Source organism: Pygoscelis adeliae, unplaced genomic scaffold (genome assembly GCF_000699105.1).
Source record: "Pygoscelis adeliae isolate BGI_AS28 unplaced genomic scaffold, ASM69910v1 Scaffold113, whole genome shotgun sequence".
NCBI classification, from domain to species: Eukaryota; Metazoa; Chordata; class Aves; order Sphenisciformes; family Spheniscidae; genus Pygoscelis; species Pygoscelis adeliae.
In genome coordinates, this window is record NW_008825108.1 from 2,221,532 (window position 1) to 2,238,987 (window position 17,456).

Consider the following 17,456-nt stretch of genomic DNA (forward strand, 5'->3'; position numbering starts at 1 on the left):
ACCCCAACCATTGTGTAAAAAGTAACATAATGAGCTCGTATGCTCTCCCCACAGTAACCAATAGCCTGATAAATAGGGCATCTTCCTTCAAAGAGGGTATAGGTTTGAACTCTCCCTGACCCAAAGTCATTAACCGTGGATACTCAGCAACTTGAGGAAATTACTAAAAAGAGTGCCTCCCATACACAGGTCAATATGAAGGCTTTTGAGCTGTTAATCTTCTCTGCGTGATGTAGAGGTAATCCAAAATTAGAATGCAAATCCCCAGAGGGGACAGAGTTTTCCATGGGCCAGGGAGGCAGCTCCCCGTAACGTGCCGATGGCTGTGAATCGGGGCCCGGTACGCTCAGGTGCCCAGCTATCAGGCAGGTGACAGCTGTTTGCACTTTACTCAGCAGCTCAAGTTTTTGTACAATCTGACAGCTAAAGTTTATTGAAGTTTCCAAGGTCTGCTTTAAGACCCACTTTTGCTCCCAGAAAGGAGAGATCAGAGATCAGAGATCCTTTTTAGGATAGGGGAAGTAAGTAATACTATTTTTAATATACTGACTCTGTTGATTATCATTTCATCAGTGTTTTGAGTTACTGCACATAGGCTTAGACATTTTCCAGCGGCATAGTCTTATATTTAAGTAAGCAATGCAACAGTTTGATCCATTTATTGTCTCTCTACTTATTTTACTTACGATGAAAGACATATTTATGTGAGCTACAGACATACTTACCCAAACAGTGTACTGGGGTGCTGGAGTACTGCAGTCTTTTGCAAAAATATAGGAGCAATTTCCTGGGAAGTAGTAGTAGATGCCATCAAATGTTTCAAAATGATACTGTCCCCATGATTTGCAAATCCCATCTCGGTCCTTACCAGTGTTAGGTACTGGAGAGAACACACTGAGTTTACAACAAGCACGATAATCAAAAATTGACAGTGTCACAGGCAGCTACAAAAGTAAGAGCTCAGAAAGGAAGTAAGAGCTTATAAAGGAAATACATAGCAAGGACAAAAGATAACCTCATTTCTTCAGCTTTAAATGAAGTCAGTACTTTTTTTTTAATGTTTAGGCTGCAGTTTTAGTCACATGCGATCATCATAAGTTTTTAATTTTCTTCAGTGAAGACATTTTAATTATAGGTAGAGGCAAGGGATTTAGATCTACTGCAGATCCTGGAAAACAATTCTTCTTGTTGATCCCTACATACAGCAGATTCCAGAAACCAGTGCATTGAAATAGTTGGTAATTTTATTTGCGGTAAGTCACAGTTTGTTAGAAAAATGCAGTGACTTTTTGGTTGTTCAACTAACTATAAAAAACCTGGCTAGCTACTGATGTACTAGACAGTGATCTATCTGTTATGGTATCTATGTACCATTACAGCCCAAGTGCTAAAATGTAGGCATTCCTTATGTTGCTCTATATATATCCCTAACGCATATCATTTTAATCCTCTTAGCTACTAGTGGAATGACAGTCCTATTACAGAGGAATCACAAATATGCTGTTAACAGTATTGTTTTAAAAACCTGCACCTTAAATCTCACTTGAAGCTGAAACTTGACTCTTTTGGCCCAAAACTTACCAATTTGGCACCTGCTTCCTTGAGCCTGAAATAACTGACAGTCACAGTCACCTGCCTCTGTGCAGGCTGCTCCATTAAGGCACTCCTGAGGACATGAACCTGTAAGGAAGCATAGCAGCCTTTTAGTAGATACAGTATTTTGCAAACAGGCTGAGAGATCCACATTAAATGTTTATTTTTAAATCATAAGCAGCTATATTAGCTAAGAAAATTAACAACAACAATCTTCAGTTTTTAACATTTACTTAATTTTACCCTTTGTGTTCCTTGGTTAAAAGAGAAGCAAGGTTCTCTCTCGTTTGGTTTGAGACTTGTAAACTAACAAAGGAGCAAAAGGTCAACCTCCTCCCAGCAAACAAAAGGTCAAGTTCCCATGTAAAGAAACCAAATCCCAGCCCTGCTGATCTCGAAATACACAGGACACAGATTATTCTAATTTACTAAATTCAGCACAATTTATACATATATTCAGCTCCTCCCTCCTAAGCATTACAGCAAAGGGTACATTCAGCTTATGAGCAGCCCAGAATATATAATTTACAAAGTCAAAACCAATCATAAATAACCTTCCCCCCATGCTAAAAAAAAGTCAGTTAAAAGGTTATTTCTGCTTAAGAGGTGACTGAAGTCAGAGACTTAAGATTCCATGGGAATGGCTTGTTTCATGTTATAATTAGTAATTGTTTCCAAAAGCAGCTTCATTAAAGGGTTTTATAGTCTGTTTGGAAGCTAAGACCTCACTGTCATCTACTAACCATTCGCTGAGGTGGGTCTAAATCATAGTTCTCCAAAAGTGGAGAAGAAATGTAGTCCCAAAGCAAAATTTCATCAGGTTTTGCAGATAGTTGCTTTCTTTCTTGGGGGAGGATTAAAACCCTAGATACAAGCGCTTACAATCTTGTTGACAGAGATTAAAAAGCATTGCAAAACGCAGGAAGTAAATGAAATAAACAGGCCCTTCCACTCCCAATGAAGCCATGGTAAAGCTGCTAGTGACATTAAATGGGAACAAAATGGGACCTTTACAGTAAAGTACACATAGAAGTTACCAGCGATTAAGAACATCAGCCTTCACTGTGGAAACTCCTTTCCATGCTTAGTTTTGAATTTTTTCCATTTAAGAATTGCTTTCCAAATATACACAGATACTCTGAAAATACCGACAAAGCAGCAAATACTGTTTATAGAACAGCACTAATGTGGAAAACTTCTTTGTCGTTGTTAGAGTTGTGAGCTGTAAAATTACATATATTCAATTACATGGAAAAACACAACAGAAAGCACCTACCCAGGCATACGTATTTTCCAAGAAGGATACCAAATTTCAGTTGCATACAACTGAACTTTTCTGCAAAACAACTTCTGTAACTTGGACCTGCTTTACATGTTTGTGCAATGCTTAAAACCCTCCAGGAGCTGCTGCGTGCTCATTGCCTGAGCACCCCTGTCCTTTCACATAACCAGTCACACGCCTCTCAGACATACTTACACCCTCTGCCAAGGCCAGAAAAAGTGGCAGAAAAGAAAAATTGCAATGGAACTAAACTTTAAAAAAAAAAATAATCAAAGGATTGGCTTAGTCAGCTGTTCAGATTTGGTTGTAAGGCATTATTTTGAAAGTACAATTTTAACAGGGATTTTCCATGATTTAACATGGATAAAAGGAGAAAATGAGACAGGGCAGGGTTTTGCAGGGGACATAATGAGGAGGGCTTCCACAACCCACGGTAACACAGGAGAGCTGGTAGGAAGGCAGCATTTTCAGGACCATCTCTCCTCCTGCGGGTGAGGAGCACAGCACTGACCTCCCGGCGGACTCCGCATCAAGGGCCCATGAAGGTGCGACCAAGGAGAGGCAGCTTGAATCTGTCAGAGAAACGTAAAAGCAAAATCAGGGTGTTTGTGCTTTACAAACGAGCTGATACGAGCCTGAGGCCTTGCAGCCTAACATTGGGTTGGGACTTTTAATACAGAAGAGTGATTTGCAGCTCAGCCAGCACATGGCACAGCCCCTTGCGCTGCAGGAGGGATCGGCAGCCTGGGCCAGTGGGGAAGGCAGTGACTGCAGCAACCAGCACAGTGGGGAGGAGAAGCATGGCTTCTGGGGGAATTGGGAAGGATACAGCTGCACTGTGGGATCACCGCTGGCCTCTTCTCCATCCCCTGCAGTGCCAATGAACCAGCGGGGCTCCACCTGGGAAGTTTTGCATTTACATTTGGAAGGAAGACTGAGGGGCCAGAGAGCACTCCTGACCTTTTCACTTCTTTCAAATACCAATAGTTGGAGAGGTCGAAGATGTGATATCCCTCCATTTTATCCACTCTCTTAACTCATGCTCCGTGCCTCACCCCGATCATCCCACTGTGGCCACTCCAGCTGCGATGGATTTCATGTTCTCCTTGAGATCCTTCAGAATTGCATTTAGTTCATCCCAAAAAAAAGAGGAGGTGGATCTGCCTGATCTGCTTCCTGTCTTGTTTAGGAACCAGGGAGCATCGGACCATAAGGAAGCCCTGGATCTGACCCAGCACTCTGCTACTGCAGCTTGTCACGTCGCATCGTCCCTTCCAAGAACTGATCCCATTCCAGGCTGAAAGCACTCTGGGGTTTTTGCCCCCACTAGTCTGATTGGAAAATTTACCAGGGTGAAGTGCTGGGTAGTTAACTATTTCCCTCTTACATTTATTCATGGCCAGTTTAAATCCTTTTTTTTAATAAAGCTTGGCCCTTTTGCTGAAATAGCTCTTCTTCCCTGTGGTTTTTATTTATTCCCTCTCTGATGTTCTATGAGAAAACAGTTACCCTTCTGTGCTCCCCACAGACATATACGCCAGCCTTCAGCTGCACGACTAAGCAAAACAAACTGTTTAAGTCTTCGCTGGTAAGCTAATTTCTTTCTTCCCTCCTGCCGCCAGTCATTCTCCATGTCTGGAGTTTGAACTAATGGATCTCAAAGTGAATGGCACTGCACAAGGAACAGGTTAGGTTAAGTCTTACTAATGCCTCATACAGTGACATAAAAACTTCCCTTTTCCAACTGGAAATACCTTGTGGGATGTATCCAAGTAGCACAATCTCTCTAAAATCAACCTGAAATGGACTGCATCAAATCACCTGGAAGGCCCCTGCACCAAAACTATTCCTGGTCCCCATGACCGTGGCACAAGACGACCCATTTCCATTTCCCCTGTTACTCTGAGCCATCCTCCTCAGGAAAGTGGCTTTTGGCCTTTGTGTTATTTCGGGGAGGTAGAGCGTCCTTGCTGCGACAGCACTTTCCTGCCGAAGGCCCTCCTGGGACACCATCAGTCCCGAGGGCCCGTTTCCCTCAGAGGCTCAGTTCACCTCAGCGCAGCGTTTCATACCAGCTACCTTCTGACTCGGTCAGGAGGCACGTATATCTCAAAGGGACTCGGAGAAAATCATCCATGGTTTGGCTGCAAGCTCCCCGCAAGACCGTGAGGAGGGACCGCCTTGGGCTTCCCGCCTGCCCCCATCGAACAGCCCTTGCTTGGGCTCCATAGCCTGAGACGTGTACCAGCGGGGGAACAAGATTCCCCCATTTACTATTAAATTGCAGCGTAACATTGCCAGAATGCAGTGTTGAGGCAGCGGTGGGCCAGGGCGGTGGGAACCAGGGCCAGGCCGGACCTGCCACCACACCACGTGCGGGAGGGAGCCTTGCCGGTGGTGCCGCCATTGTGCCTGTCACCAAACACTAACAGCTTTCCGGGGCTCTCTGTTCACCCTCACAAAAGACAGAGGCATCGTGGTTTTATTTCCCGTGGTGTGCGTCAGTCGGCTCGTCAAGGTGGGTTGCCCACTAGGCGCTTTGCTGAGAGTGAATGAAGGCATGAGGCCACGGGCTCAGGCGGGGGGCAAGCAGGTAGGGAATAGCTGCTCCTCCTCACTGTCCTCCTGTTACCGCGGCCCTTCTCCCCACAAAGGCTCCTTTGTAAGGACGGCAAAGGCCCGGAGCAGGAAAGGGGGAAGGGTTTCCCCTCCCTCCCCTTTTTGGAGGTATAACCTACCTCGGCTGTTACGAGATCTCTTTTCTGTCGAGTTGCATTAAACTCATTTCTGGAAGAAAACAAAAAGGATCTTGTATAATCAAAGGTCCCTGGAGCAACCTGAATAAGCAGCTCCCCAGAGAGAAGTGTTTCTCTCTGATTACCATCACTTTATCAAAGAGGTCTTTTTTGGGTTAACATTTTAAAAGGTGATTTTTTTTTTTTCTTTCTTTTCCTTTCGTGGTCTCATTTTACAGAATTGGGCAGCACTCCGATCTCTGCTTGGACAGGGAGGTACCTGGAGCTTGTGGGGGACATGTAAATAGGCAAAATAGGCTGACATGACGGGATACAAAATTGTAAAGCGGCTTCATATTTACTTGACGCTGCGTGTGAGTGGCTGCGAGTTCCCCAAGTGTCATTTGAATATACTGTGATGGTACTTTTAATAGCAAGAGATGACTGTCCAGCTGTAGCTGACTTAAGTTTGTGATTAAGTTTAGAAACAAGGGCATCAAACTATAAAACATACTTAGTTTTATCAACAGTCCAAGATGGCATATCATTTGACATGCGTGTGTGTTCGCTAGATGTATTAGAGGTCATTAGACATCCAAAGCTATGTCCGACTGGATGCTTCCATTGAAATTGATGGCATAGTTCCCATTTAATTCAATGGGATCAGGAACATTCCCTAGTTTGGGGTTTGTTTGGATTTCGGCTTCTACATGAAAACTTGTATTGAAAATGTTTATTTTAAGGCTGTATAGCACTTACTTTTCTGTGCTTCAAATAGCAGCTAGGATTTTATCATGCAATTAAAACTGTAGAAGGATACTCATTTAATGTATTTTTCCAGTCATGAAAACATGATCTCATCCTGGTTTCATTCCATTATTCCTCTAAGCTCTCTTGAGACCATAGAAGTATAATTTTTCATAAGGACCTCCATTTTTCAAACAGAGGACCCATGCCCTTTATGTAATTTCTTTGGAAAGAGTTGTAAACATTCTGAAAGTGTGTTTTACATCCAATGTACATGTACATGACATTTTACATGTCGAATTCAAGGCTGTATTTTACTTTCTAACTTGCACTGCGTCACACTTATTCATTCTTGTTCTGTTTGTAGGACTTGACAAATAAGGAATAAAAACTTACCTTGAAGTTCTTCTCAAAAGAGAAAGCTTGCAATAAGATCCTGTAGATTAAAAAGTCATCAAGTTAAAATGTTTTTTCTACAGCCTCACTCTGCACTTGGCAAACAACAGTTTGTCAAGTTTCAAACACCACTATTGAATTTTGTTCTTTAATGAGCCTAGGTTTTCCAGGGCATCTTTACATGAACTTTTTAGATTTCCAAGGGATGTAGCACTACATGCTTTCCTTTCTGAGAGTTTGATTCTCTCACGTACTCATCACCTGCAAGTTTCCACGGTCTCAGTTCTGGTATGTGCTACCATGAAGAAGAGCAAAGAGTTCATAGTTCTTCAGAGGCTCAGAACAAAACTGATTGATAAAATACGAGAGGTGCTCAGAGTGTTCCAGAATCAAACTTCCAGGGTGGTTACCTGTAATCATTTTCTGAATGTTACTTGTAAAACTCAATTGCAGTGCACTTAAAATGCTCTAGAGTCCATGCTTTAAAAGAAAAACAAACCAAAGAAACAAAAAATACCCTTCTTTCTCATATTGCCTTAGAAATATTTATAATTGCTGCAGGAAAACTGTCTACAAGATCCATTTGCATTACATAGAAAGTAGGATCGTTTCTATAACCAGAAGAGTGATTATTTACCCTAGCATTCTAAAAATGCTTAAACAAACTGCAGGTGCAGTCTGATCGAATAAAATCACACCCCACTGAAAATCATTATATGCTTACTCGTCTGGCAATAATGGCAAGAAAGCCAAGAAACTTGAATTTCAGTCCTAACAATTGTTTTGTATCAAATTCAGACATAAAAATGTGTCTTTAAAAAAAAAGTAAGAGCTATATTTTAGTTTCTACACCTGTGAGAGAGAATGGTGATATATAGTTTTCTAACCTGTGTTAAAAAACTTTTTTATTTATGAATTCCAGCAAGGTTTGAAAAAATTGCTTTATAATGATAGAAAAATAAGAAGACGTATTATTGAAATATTTAGAAAAATCTTTTTAAAAGTTAGTATTACTACAAAAATGGAATAAAGTTCTTACCTTGCAAAGAGGACAGCAGTGAATGAAGCAAGAATATACTCCACAGTATCATTAAATTGAGCTTTCCCACAACGTTCATTTCAGTATAACTTAGTAATAGGAAATTTATCCAAATTAATGGCTTTGATTACGATGGCATCTTAGAACTATGTATTTCTACAGTGTGTTTAAATCCTCTAAAAAGGATTTAATCCTTTTAATCCTCTAAAAATCCTCTAAAAGTTAGATAGTTGGAAATGCAAAAAAGGAAAAGAAAAGGAGACATCAAGCTTGGTAGCTACATACACCTTCAGGAGCTTTGCAAGCGTTGCATGCAACTTTCTGGCTGCATGTCTCTCATTGGTAATGCATGGTAACTCCTCAGCAGAGTCTGTATTAGTTACACTTTCACCAGACCTGCGAGTATTACTCCTCTGTTGAATTGAATCGGCCCTTTATAACATAGCAGACAATGACATAGAAATGTTGCCATGTCACGATGGTTTGAGAGTTCCTTCAGTCGTCACACACCTTTGTGTGCTTTGAGGCTTGCGCTGAGTGCTGCCCTTTACTGCTTATTACAGTGAAATATTTTTGCAAGACCCTGCAATGATGCTACTGTATAAATTATAACCAGATGGTCTTAGAGATTATCATATTCATGTTCCTTATCTGTTCTAAAAGGAGAGACATGAACTTCCATTAAATAATACACCTGGATTTTTAAGAATATTTTAGATACATTTTTGTGTATAATTTTCTTATATCACAAAAGAAGGCTTCCCAGAGGATAATTATATTTCATTTTTAATAAAACATGTTATGAAAACTTCATATTAGCAAAAAGGAGAAAGAAGTCAATAGGGCCAATGGGTTTTGTTTCTAATTTTCATTAAAATACAAAAATATAATTTCAGCAAAATTAAAAATGATCATATTTAAAGACAGAAAAATCTTACTTGCTTTACCCTAACATTAACAGAATCATTAAAAAGCGCAGTTTTAAAGACACATATAATGCTAATTTAAACTGCTACTACTCATTTTATTTTGCGAAGCCTATCTTTTGCCTAACCCTCCACTAGGATGTGCTTTGTGAGACCTCCTGCGCATGCTACAGAAGGTAGGTTTGGACCAAAATAAAATTCAGAAGTTGACAGCCTGTCTTGGGTAGAAGTTCTCCCATCATTTCTTCTAGCCCTTTCTCTTCCCCGCTCCCCGGCTGGACTAGAAGAGAAGGCAAAGGAAAACACTCAACCTCTCCAGCCACAGACGGAGACAAAACCCTGTGTCCACCCAGCAGCCAACAGTACTCATGCAGGTTCAGGATCACTGGTGGCCCAAGGGTACTTATTGCAAACTGATATATATTATAACACTACACTGTGTTTGGAGTGTTGCTTAAGAATTATTTTTATTACTGTTGGATCTGAGAAGCTGGCATTCACATAATTGGCATTTCAAGAGGTTTTCTGCTTTGATTTTACTTCTGGCTAGCTATGGGCTGGTCCCATGGACTGGCTGCTTATCTGCAGCTGGACTGCATCTCCCAGCGTAGTTTCATCTGCTCCGTGTGGTCCAAAACTACTCCAGACTGCAAACAGAAGCGAAAGAATTGAGTTCCTGATCCAAATTAACACACTACTCACAGACTGTGAACTACTACATGGGCACCTATCTTATAGGAGGAGGCAGAGGCTACTCAACATTTCACATAAACCTACTCTTAGAGGATGATGCCTTAGGTTGCTCTCAACCTGAGATGAACCCAAGCATTAGAGATTCCGAATTCCATTACCAGTCTCCGTGTTACCTTAGTTTCAAGCTAAGTCTGGTTTAGAAACTGTTTCAAACTCTTCTGAGAAATCTGATCTGGGATTCTTCCCTTCCTCAAGACCGTATTTCACATCATGCTTCATATGCAGCTTCACAAATAAATCTTTCCATTAATATAAATGAATTCTTTTGGTTCAACAGAAACTATCAAAAATAACCTTTTTTTTCTCTTTACAATTTTTCTATAGCAAAGTTGAGGGAATATTTGGTGCATGTTACTATTTCACAGTTGTTTAACTCCTAATATTTAAAAAGTAGGCCAAGCCTCATCAGCTGCAAAGGGGCTTTGTAAGAGTTAGAGCAATAGGTTTCATTAGGTCTGGATATCTCCACTCAAGGCAGGGTAGGAAACAGCACAGTCCCAAGCACATGAAGGATGTTAGCTAATAAGGGAAAAGAATTATTCAGCCAAGTACACTGAACTGTAACTCAGAGGTCTATATTAAGAAAGAGATTTAAAAAAATGAATCAAATTATATCGAGGCAACGACACACATTATCTACACAAGTAGTAGAATACTCACAGATTGGGACTTCTGAAAAGTTTGAACAGAAAAAATGCATTAGCAAATAATCACTTTTGTAAGAAAACAAACACAATACAGAACTCACTGGTCCAGACTTTAAAAATGCTAGTGTTACATTTTTAAGTTACAGATTTTTCTTTAAAAATAAAATCTAAACATTTCAATGTTAATATATTTATTACAGTTAAAATTAATTTGCCCCAAATTTTCCAACATAACATTTGAGATGACTTAATTTTCTAGACAGGTTACACAGTTTATCAGGATTATAAACCATGGGAGAGAAAATAACTGCCTTCAGTGCCACGGGTACAAGCTTGCCCTGGTTTGGAATTGGATCCCCTGTCATCATTAACAAAACATGGTGCTTTTTAGAGCTCACACTCCAGCCTTCATTGAACTGGTATTTTCAACGAAGAGTTCAAGTGAGGTCACATTTTGATGTGCGCACCTGATCTTCCTAAGCATTAGCATCAGTGAAACTAATGAAAGAGCTGGACAATACGAGGTTAGGGGCATTTCTTCTTTTCCAAGAACCACCTCCACGGATGCTGAAGAACCTCGCTAGGGGCTTGAAGATCAAACTGTCATTATTTCTCTGTGGAAGTGTGTCCCTGGCCAGAGCGGATGCTCAATGGCAAGAGCTTGATTGCCATCCCTGCAGAATCAGGACATCAGGAAAGGAAACATTTGTATGAACAGGTTTTCTCCTTACACCTTCAAACTTCACGGTAGTTATGCTTCCCCAGTGAAGTTAAGCCCTCTAGTGGGTGATCAGTAAGTAACCGTTCAGAATAAAAATCTTCAGCCACCCAGGCAGACACCAGCCCGATTCCATGAACGTTTCTCATTTAGAAAGCAAGTCTGTGGGGATGACATCACTCTACAGGATTAATGGGGCATTTTTATAGGATCAGAGTTCAGTTCAGAAAGCATTTTTATTATGCTAAGAGCCTTTTCGTTGGAGAAATGACATGCAGATATCATCTCTGGATATATTAGTAGCAATGCGAGTTTTATTTTCAGCATTTCCATAAAAGAACAGCAAAACAAAAATCCCCAATTGCTACAAGCTGTTCTGTGGGCAGAAAAACTGATACATCAGGTTTCCCACTAACTGCAAAATCCACCCCTAAGGTTACTGGCATCAGGTATTGCATCTCCCCCTGCCTCCCTGAGTTTCACACCACAGTAATTTTGTGTCCTCTCTTTTTCCCTCCGTCTGACTGCTCTAACAACTAGGCAAGAATCAGTTTTGGACAAGCCACGGCACAGGGTACGCATGTGCCAACTGGCAGGCCAGTACACATTTCCGAAGCAACGAGTGAGCCATTGCTTTTCAGTCACCGCACGAGCCAAACAACTAGAAGGATTATTTTTCCTCAGCTGAAGCTAATTAACATCTATCAAGATGCCAGTTTTCACAAAACTCACAGGAATTCAAGTAACCAAATTTGAAGTTAGCCCTGCATAGCATCTTTTCCTTAGAAAGCCAGGCTAGGAGGCAGAACATCGCAGTTTTCAGCAGCCCAAGAGCAACTCTACTACAAGGTAGAAACTCTGAGGAACTCACTGGACAAGAAATGGGTCCTATCTAAGGGTGCAGAAAGCGGGGACTGAGGAAAGCAAACCATGCATCTTGCCAAAGAGACAGCAAGTGTCTGGAATAGAATCTCTCATTCACTTAGTGTAAGACAAAAAATCCTGGTATGTAAATTGGCAATAGAATATACAGCAGTCCCCTCCATTTCAATGGGAGTGTGAGGGCTTTGAATAAGTGTTCTAGTTCTATTCAGGTCATGTAATGCAGTATTTTGTGGCAGACGCTGACAGCTAAAATGGGAGATGGATGGAGATTTCCTTTTCAGAAGGAATTTGTTCAAGTTACACATTTTAACTCTTGAATAACTACACTTCAGTGAGGATGCCTTAAATGCCTTTCTACAGAAAAAGCAGAGACATCATAACAAATCATAGAATCATAGAATGGTTTGGTTTGGAAGGGACCTCTAAAGGCCACCTAGTCCAACCCCCCTGCCGTGGGCAGGGACATCTTCAACTAGATCAGGTTGCCCAGAGCCCCGGCCAACCTGACCTTGAATGTTTCCAGGGATGGGGCATCCACCACCTCTCTGGGCAACCTGGGCCAGTGTTTCACCACCCTCAGCGTAAAAAATTTCTTCCTTCTATCTAGTCTAAATCTACCCCCCTTTAGCATAAAGCCATTCCCCCTTGTCCTGTCGCAACAGGCCCTGCTAAAAGTTTGCCGCCATCTTTTTTAAAAGCCCCCTTTAAGTACTGATAGGCTGCAGTAAGGTCTCCCCGAAGCCTTCTCTTCTCTAGGCTGAACAAATATTAACATTTATAAAAAGCCACGAACACCATTTTACCTAAACTAGAGCAAAAGGGCAAAATTGTACTATTCTTTCCAATTCCCCAACCCAACTCACAAAGGAAGCTGGTTTAGCTTTGTGTTGACTGGGTACGCTGAAATGACCTACTGTTAAACAAGTGAGAGAAGAAATACCACATTAGTAGAAAGCCCAACAAAAATCTCAAGGATCAAGGTGCTCCTGTAACAGTTTCACTATTGGTGTACAATGATAGACACAAAAATAGCAGGCTTCGAAAGCAATACAGCAGAAGCTAGGCTCTCAGTCGCTTAGTCTCCAATGTTTCTTCCAGTTCCTCTCCAAACTGGTTTTCAAACATAGGAAAACAACAGTCCAGGACTGTTCCCATGCTTGGTGGGTCAGCTCACATCCAAGGCCTCAATTACTTGCAACTCTTCCAAGAGACAGAATTAGCCTTTCCAACAGCCTTTTCTTGGCACATCCCATGTCTTAAACAGAACTTTACCCTTCTTTTGTCCCCGGGAGATCACTTCCAGAACAAAAATCTTCAGTTTCAATGAATGAGAAGCTGGAACTTCTCCAACATTTCATGTTTGATGCAAACACACCCTAGCTAGACCTTTGAAAATTAGTCATATTTTCAACTCCAGGTTTTTCCTGCTTACTTCCCCAAGGCCTTCAAAGTGCCTCACCTAGCCCATGACATAAGCAACTGTCAGACTTCCACAGGGATTTTTCTTTTTATTAAATCATTTGACATTTTTCTCCAGGTCTACATCCCTCTGTGCTTGTGCTGTGTGAACACGTGGTTGAAGGATGAGTAATTTAGACCCAATCTTATTTGTAACACAAAATCCTTTTTACATTTTACATTTACAAAATACTATTCTTTATACAGAATATATGGGGTTTGTTATTTAAAGAAAAAAAGTTTCCTACATTTAGACATACTAATCCAGAAAACTCTTGTCTCGGTAGTATCTGGTATGGCAAGAGTTCAATAAGCCTCCCTCCCCTGCCCCCATAATTACTTTGGTTTTGACAACGTAAACTTTAAATACAAACTTCAGAACAGCTGCCTGAATACCCACTTCAGCGCTATGTTGAGGGAGTTACCCTCAAGGGGATAAATTCCTTGCCACTAAACACTAAGCAAGCACAAACAGAAGCAGTTTGTGCAGACGGACAGTACTCATTGCTATGCAGTATTCCACAGCAGTGTTTGGAACTTCCCTCTCAGTGTGGTTATTTCAGGTGAATATTCAAGGACAAGAGAAGCCCTTTGCGAGAACACAAACTGCCAGTGCTGAAGTGTATGCGGAAAGATGCTTAATAATATGCCGCGTTACGCTAGGACGGCATACTAAAGCAGGTCACGTAACACACGATATACAAGTTACCAGCTAGGAGTCAGATCCACACTCTCGTGCATTATGGACTACTAAGTCTGTAACCAGGCTGAGACAGACGTTGTCACGTGGGAAGAACATGGGCTACTCACGTCGGTTCACACCACCATGAAGAGTGGCCATCCAGGTACTGGAAAAGGTCCACCTTTGTTTAGATTTACCAGAAAGGCGAAGATTGAACTCCGCATTAATGAACTGCTACGCTGTTGCACATACCCACAAAAAACAGGATGTAAGCCTTCTTTATGTTCTGATAACCACATATTCATTATCAGGAAAAAGCTCTTCTTTATTCCCACGACCCTATCTATCTAGACTTACTTACTATGAAAGGATAAAAAGAGAACCGCCAGCAGCCCTCTGATTTTACCTTCATACCAATCAATTTGTGTATCAATCTTAACACACCGTGAAAAATCTATTTACCCACATAGAAAAACGCAATTTAGAAACATGAAATGTATCAAATTCTCTTTATGTTTATTGACTGTCACATGACTGTAGAACAGTTTTAACGGTAAGACTTCTGGTAGCGCGCACGAGCACCAGGTCCTCCAAATTTCTTGGATTCACAACGGCGAGGATCTGCCACCAGCAGAGTCCTGTCATACTGGATTAGAATATCCTTGATCTCTTTCTTGGAAGCTTCATCAACATCTGTTAAAAAAAAAAAAATTTAAAAAAATCTTCAGTTTAAGAAGTTTCACATGGAACAAACCCATATTAACATTTTTTGCACCAAAACTACCAGAAGCCATACATTTCCACTTAAGGCTAATAAAACAATCAAAACAACTTACATTTTTGATAGTAAGCCACCAGTGCTTTGGAAATAGCTTGACGGATAGCTGTTAAAAAAAGATAATGGATCAGTAAGGATTGCAAATGTATTTAAAACTTAAACACAAAGTGCCAGTTATCTGAGAAACTTGCTGTCTTGTTTTCTGCCAGATTGTCCTTCCCCTCCTTAACCTCCCCTCCCACATATTCCACGTGAGCTTTACTTTGGCAAATCTGAAGAAATCTGTGCCAAGAGGCCACCTGCAGTTCACTTGTTGATTTGACAACTGCCAGCAGTCCTGATCACCTTCTCTTCAGAGTACTAACGTAGGTTCATCTTCTACCTACAAGCAGTCAACTTCCAAAACCCTTAGAAACACAATCCTCCGAAACGCCTATGCTTTTCAACAAGGATAAAATTGATCGGTGTGTTCCAAGACTAAGGAGGCAAAAGGGACAATAGGATGGTATGAGCAGTTCTTCTAGCATATCTCAATAAAGCAAGACTACAGCACAGTAACACAGTAATCAGAACTCAAACCAGGAGTACGGGCATAACCGCAAAGATTTTGTTAGGCTGTTATCTGTCAGAATGTGAAGATCAGGACTTTGGTGAAAATCTGAATTTTCTGAAAAAATGAATGCAGTCAACTTTGAGACTGAAACACGTCGCTGCTCTTCATGCAGCTTCAGCTCCACTTCACTAACCTATACCCGAACTGTAACAGCAGAACAAATCTATCATTTGTAAAGAGCAACTCTATCAACAGCTAATGCAAGTACGTTCTCAGTCTGCTCTGCAAGGGAAAAAACTACCTAGCTTTGCAGGCCAGCTGAAGGATGCTTCTGAACAACATGGAAATTTAGAACTAAAGGTAAAATTTCTAATAATAAATCCCCTTTTCCCCTCCCAAAATCTTTCTGCTCAGCTCCGCTTCAACTGCCCTGTCACACTGCAAGACACAAAGATCATTTCCTCGTATTTCCTCAGAATTTCAACAATTTATTCTAGATGTTATAGCTCTGCACATACAATATAACCCATAAGCCCTTAATAAGAAGTGAAAAAGAAACAGAACATCACGATGCGCAAGTTCCTATTCTAAACTCAAGCCTCGTAAGTATGTGGCTTGACTTGTTCTAGCCCACACCAAAGATCCCACGCAAAATCGTACCGTAGATTTGTGCTACATGGCCACCACCCTTTACGCGGACTCTGATGTCAACACCAGCAAACCGTTCCTTCCCCAGGAGGAGGACAGGTTCAAGCAGCTGAGAAACAAAACGCAGTAAGAAAATTCACTTGTGATCAGAGACAACAAGGATTAGAGCCTGCAGGAGGTTTCCCAAATGTGAAGTTATCCAATGTTCTGAAAAGCGGAGCCTTGATTTTACAAGCACACACCCAAGTTAGGCACACTTCTTGCAGAGTTCTTTGACATCTACTACTACTGTTGTAAAATAAACTTACTGAAGTCTTGAATATTTTTTTTTAAAGTTTCAAAAACCTTAATAGCAAAGCATATGTACATGGGAATTAAGAGCAAGGGAATAGCTTAAGTAGAATGCCACAATTACAATAGCACTAGAAAAATAAATCAAGTTATTAAAATTGAAGACCTGAAGTAATTTGTGGGTGGTTTTGTCCACTATTTATTACACTTTATATTTATCTAGTCAGTTTAGATTCTCTCAGCAGTATTCAAACAGCTACTGTGTTAAGCCCTAAAGAATCTTTTTAAAAGGAGGGGTTTAAGTCACCCATTTCAATTTAAAAAGCGGATGTGAAGTACTGAAAATACTTCATGTTACATTAATACACATTAATCCAATTAAGAAAAAAAAACCCCACCCCTCCCAACAAGACAATCATAAAAAGATGTTTTTCTGAATTTTCGTAACAGTGTCTACGTTTCAAGTGATCAGGTAACACACAACCAAAAATGTAGTACTGTCAATAGGGCAAGCAATTTTTCTCCACCGCCAAGCAATTATCTGCATAATAGTATTTTAATATCCAAGGGTGGTGGGGGAGGCTGGAGGGATGCTTACTTTATACTGCAGAGTTCTGGGCTCAATCATTTCCAGAGGTCTTCCATTCACTTTAATGAGGCCATTTCCCCTCTTGCAGTGGGCAACAGCAGTTGCTGTTTTCTAAAAAGCCAAACGTGTATTAGTGCAGCACCTCATTTTTGCACTAGTGAATTCCTAGTCAATTTTAACAATCTAAAAGTCTTAGTTTCATGCCCAAGATTAACATCTCACACTAAACAAAACAGTACCACTCCTTTCATTCTCAGGCATTCACTCAAAATCTTAAGGCACCGTCTTAACAAAATTATATTTAGTTTATAGTTATAAATGCTATACAGTTATAACATTTAGTTATAAATAAGGGAAAGATACCCTCTCCGTTCTGCAGCACGGTATTTTTGTGGCTCATTTCCTCACAAGAGCCCGTTACCGAGAATTAGCTCAGCCACTGGATCCCAGCAGTAGAGATCGATCTTCACCTTCCCACCCCCACCGCCGGGTAACCAGGCTCTCGGACACTGGCAATGTTGACCCCGGCCCCTGCGGCCTGAGGACGACGGCCGCTCACGAGTACTCCCGAGAGAGAGGGCAGAGCTCCGACCCAGAGGACCCGGGCCCACTCCCCTAGAGAGCTAATCTTTCCCCCCGCTTCCGCACGGCCCCGGGGGCGCGACGCGCTCCGGCACCTACGGAGCAGGACACGTGGCTGCCGAGCAGGCCTCGCCACCGCTGGCCCTCCGGCCCC

General features: G+C 41.3%; 2 protein-coding genes across 2 annotated transcripts in view; both read right to left on the bottom strand.

Annotated features, from left to right (window-relative positions):
* Positions 1-7,844, bottom strand: part of OTOGL (otogelin-like) — a 99,142-nt gene extending 91,298 nt beyond the window's left edge. Inside the window, exons 1-6 of the mRNA XM_009327658.1 lie at positions 7,793-7,844; positions 6,754-6,793; positions 5,614-5,662; positions 3,387-3,447; positions 1,582-1,680; positions 726-880 (exon numbers count right to left, since the gene is read on the bottom strand). Coding sequence (XP_009325933.1) covers positions 726-880; positions 1,582-1,680; positions 3,387-3,447; positions 5,614-5,662; positions 6,754-6,793; positions 7,793-7,844 — 456 coding nt within the window. The remainder of the gene's footprint in view (positions 1-725; positions 881-1,581; positions 1,681-3,386; positions 3,448-5,613; positions 5,663-6,753; positions 6,794-7,792) is intronic.
* A 6,512-nt stretch (positions 7,845-14,356) lies between these two features.
* On the bottom strand, positions 14,357-16,827 carry RPS16 (ribosomal protein S16). The gene is made up of 4 exons (XM_009327522.1): positions 16,730-16,827; positions 15,853-15,949; positions 14,698-14,745; positions 14,357-14,554 (listed from the first exon to the last, which is right to left on the bottom strand). Exons 1-4 carry the CDS (start codon positions 16,757-16,759, stop codon positions 14,409-14,411), a joined length of 321 nt encoding a protein of 106 aa, XP_009325797.1. The 5' UTR covers positions 16,760-16,827; the 3' UTR covers positions 14,357-14,408.
* Between the last annotated feature and the right edge of the window lie 629 nt (positions 16,828-17,456).

Bases quoted from the DNA above. Each gene is read 5' to 3' on its own strand.
- RPS16 (XM_009327522.1), bottom strand. From the start codon at position 16,759: ATGATTGAGCCCAGAACTCTGCAGTATAAA. The intron at 14,746-15,852 runs GTACGATTTTGC...TTTTTTTAACAG, and splicing joins CCATGTAGCACAAATCTACG to CTATCCGTCAAGCTATTTCC. The intron at 14,555-14,697 runs GTAAGTTGTTTT...TTTTTTTAACAG, and splicing joins GGTGGCTTACTATCAAAAAT to ATGTTGATGAAGCTTCCAAG.